Raw genomic sequence first — 4,000 nt, forward strand, 5'->3', positions numbered from 1 at the left:
TAGAGGCATTATGCAATTTCACAGCCTTTTGACTACAGATTGCACTGGAGGACATCCTCAGTGTCAACGCTTTGGGCATCATCATTTAGATGAGGACAGCTACAGACTACACCCATTACTCATTCAACAAGGCAATAAACCTCTCTCTCTTTAGAGGCCATCAGGGACTACATCCGTTTACAAAATGTCACATCTCTGACCACTAACTACATAGGTGTTTCACCATATGTACCGTGAAATGGCTTGATGTTGTGGCAAGGCGAGCGACAACCACAACAGCAAAGAGCACACAGTATGTTCTGGAAGGAGCCTAGTACGTGGCATGAGTGTTGTGCTTGGGCGGAGTCCCTCTCCAATGTGCCTACTTAAAAACAAGCAGACTCGTAAATAGGCCTAACGACTCTGTAAATAAGGTTCTGTTGTGGTTGTTCGCTAAGGGCTAGCACTACAGCTAATAGTAGATTAACCGTCTCAGGTATTTGATATTTGGTTGTTGCCATCAGGCTGGCACTACCGCTAACTATGTACTAACAGCCTTAGGTAGTTCCAGACAGGCTAGCACTTTGGATAATGGTGTATAAACAGTGCAAGGTATTTGGCAATTGACAGGGCGAGCTAGTACCGTGGATAATGGTGTAACAGTGCAAGGTATTTGACAGGCTAGCTAGCACTAAGGTTAATGGTGTATAAACAGTGTGTGAGGTATTTGGCTCAGTGCGGTTTGAGTCTTTCACCTCAGGGATGCTAAGCTAAGGCTGTTTCTGGCGGCTGTAGCTACTGCCACCCAGCGCTGTGTGCAGGGGTGGACTGGGACCAGATATCGGCCCGGGCATTGAGGTCACCACACTAGACCATTTCTTTCCACGTTTAGATCCACTGAGCCAAAGATGATCCAGCCCATCTGGCATTTGCCAGAATTGCCCTATGGCCACTCCGTATCTGGCTATGTGTTTCCAATGCCCTCACACACAACTTCCATGCCCTTATAGGAACTTGTTTTGCAGCAGGACATTGGGAAAGTGTAGAACATTTTACAGATCCCCAAATGTAGTCACAGATGGGTAGGCATGTGAAAGTGAAGTCATTGTTTTCCGAGAGGCACGCCAGGCACAGCGCGGGACATAGTGATTTGTGTGCTGGGCTTAACGTTCACCACCGCCCAATAACTGACAGTAAGATAGGGACTACATAGTGCAGTACTACTCAGCACACACTCATAAACAACAGCAAAATACGGAACATAGTGTGTGTACACACAGACACTTCCAGACACACTCGCACAGACACCCCCCCCCCCCCCCCACACACACACACACACCAGCAAAGCCTGACCCCCATGCAACGGAGAACTGAATTTATAGCTTACCTTTCTAGCGCGAAGTTTCACCACATGGTCCCTCCCTCTTGTCATCCCCGCATTTGGCCTCTCGCTTCACGTCTGAAGCCTTGTCGCAAGGTGAGTGTTGCCGTGGTTACCTGGATGCGCTACTTTCCTCAATCGCCTCCGTTACAGCTTGTGCATCACCGGGCCTGTCCGGTTCTTTCTGACCGTAGGCTGCCTCTAAAACAGGTGACTCACCTAATTGTTTAACAGGGGCGTGGTTGCCATGGCATCTCTCCAGCAAGGGCTCATTTACCTCCTTAGGACACGTTGGTTGACTGAGAGTGTCCATATTGGGCAGCCTGGCTGCTGGAGAGGTGGGTATACCCATGACTGAAGCCCCTTGTCGTCCCCAGTGGGACTGAGTCGTCCTCTGCTTCGGATGGTTAATCTCATGGATGGTGTCCAGCTTTGAGCCACCATCGCTGTGCTGTCCTTGGGCTGTTACAGCCGAGGTTAGTTCTTCGGAACACGTTGAGTCTTTGGACCTCAAGCCGCCAATCGTATTCTCCACTGTGAGGTCATCAGAATGCACCTGTTCATTGGATGATCCGTGTCCTCTACGGTAGTCCGTTCCTTTATTCCGTCCATTTTTGAACTTTCAAGATTCTTCTGTCCAGCTAATGGCGTCTGGAGACCTTTCCAGGTCCTCGGAACGTTGCACTGTGACACACAAAGCATGCACAGACTCCACCACTTGCCTTATCCTCAGGGTTTTCTCCCTGCCCATTTCCAGAGCCTTTCCTCTCTTGGGATCCTTCCATCTCCACCATGTTAACATCCTCCTTTCTCAACACTGTCTGGTCCTGAGCTATTTCACAACCATCATTAGTCCTCATGCTATCATGCCGCTCTTGTTCTATTGTCTGCCATCCACTGACACAGCATGTTGCCCCCTCAGAATCTGGTCAAATGTATCATGACTTTCATACATTTTCCTCTGAACATTCAATCCATCAGCACCTTCAACACTATCCTCAGCCTTCCATTCTAAGGCTTTAATCTCAACATCTTCCCCCATAGCTTCCCCCTCCATAACGTCTGCAACAGGAGCCTCCAAGATCTCCACGTTAACATCTGATATTACATCCCCATTGCACTCTGGTTCGTTTGAGGAATCCAAAATGGCCGCTGGCTGTATTACTCCTTTCTTTTACCCGGTCAGTAATGTTGCTTTCATCACCAAGGTGGAGAGGTCCTCTCGTGGTTCAACTTCAGTATGATGAGACTGGGTCTGTGTGTCCACTAAGGGTTCTGGAAGTCCAACCTGACCGTCTGTATGGTCGGCCATTGTCTCCAGGATTTCTGGATGCCTGCCAGTTTCTCACCAACAGAAAAGGCCAGTGAAAATCCATTGTCCGGACAGATAGAGACCCGTTGTCCTTCGTCAACAGAGACAGATTGAACAGTGATTGCAACGCGGTCATCAACAACGTTGGGATGCTCGTTATCATCGGTGCATCCTCAATGTCATACTCATCCCATGACTGTTGTCTGCATGCAGATGATTTTGGGGCTTTGGCTGAAGAATCCCATTGCCCAGGTCACAGTGAGATTGGCTGCCAACTGAGTCCTCACCAGCGTCCGGCATTCCTCCAGGTTCAGACCATCAGCCTCCCGGTCCCGTGAGGTCATCATCATCAACAGTTACATCAGAGCCGTCTACCAGCTCAGCCTGGACACAGGGACAACAGTTGAATCAAAGTTGCCTGCTGACATCACGTGCCCCGGCTCAGAGTGATCGCCATTGTCCTCCACGTTGACTGAGGTCACAAACTCCAACGTGTGACCCGGCCCATTGTTGAGGCCATCGGGGCGTGGCCGTTGACAGCACTCCGGCAATGGAGGCCACATCGTTCCCTGCGCCCCTGTTTGGACCCCTCAGATGCCAGCCGAGGCCCGTCGGCCACTGACGCCATGGCAACAGACCAGGTCCAGGTCGTCGTAGCTCTGTACTGTAACCCGGAGCGGTGAGTCACGTGATCCTCCCAACTTCTTTTCCGTATGGCGACAAGCATGGTTGGCGGACTCCCACTGCTAACCATAGAGCCAATTAAAGATGTAGAACCAAAATGGCTGACCATACGGTGNCAAAGCCTGACCCCCATGCAACGGAGAACTGAATTTATAGCTTACCTTTCTAGCGCGAAGTTTCACCACATGGTCCTCCCTCTTGTCATCCCCGCATTTGGCCTCTCGCTTCACGTCTGAAGCCTTGTCGCCAAGGTGAGTGTTGCCGTGGTTACCTGGATGCGCTACTTCCTCAATCGCCTCCGTTACAGCTTGTGCATCACCGGGCCTGTCCGGTTCTTTCTGACCGTAGGCTGCCTCTAAAACAGGTGACTCACCTAATTGTTTAACAGGGGCTTGGTTGCCATGGCATCTCTCCAGCAAGGGCTCATTTACCTCCTTAGGACACGTTGGTTGACTGAGAGTGTCCATATTGGGCAGCCTGGCTGCTGGAGAGGTGGGTATACCCATGACTGAAGCCCCTTGTCTCCCCAGTGGGACTGAGTCGTCCTCTGCTTCGGATTGGTTAATCTCATGGATGGTGTCCAGCTTTGAGCCACCATCGCTGTGCTGTCCTTGGGCTGTTACAGCCGAGGTTAGTTCTTCGGA

The 4,000-nt window shown here is 50.7% G+C and overlaps 1 protein-coding gene across 1 annotated transcript in view; it reads right to left on the reverse strand.

The window, feature by feature from the left end:
• LOC109876702 (rho GTPase-activating protein 7-like) overlaps positions 1–4,000 on the reverse strand; it is a 158,094-nt gene extending 154,094 nt beyond the window's left edge. Inside the window, 1 exon segment of the mRNA XM_031822148.1 lies at positions 3,518–4,000. Coding sequence (XP_031678008.1) covers positions 3,518–3,862 — 345 coding nt within the window. The 5' untranslated portion in view covers positions 3,863–4,000.

The sequence above is a fragment of the Oncorhynchus kisutch genome, unplaced genomic scaffold, assembly GCF_002021735.2.
Source record: "Oncorhynchus kisutch isolate 150728-3 unplaced genomic scaffold, Okis_V2 scaffold4075, whole genome shotgun sequence".
NCBI classification, from domain to species: domain Eukaryota; kingdom Metazoa; phylum Chordata; class Actinopteri; order Salmoniformes; family Salmonidae; genus Oncorhynchus; species Oncorhynchus kisutch.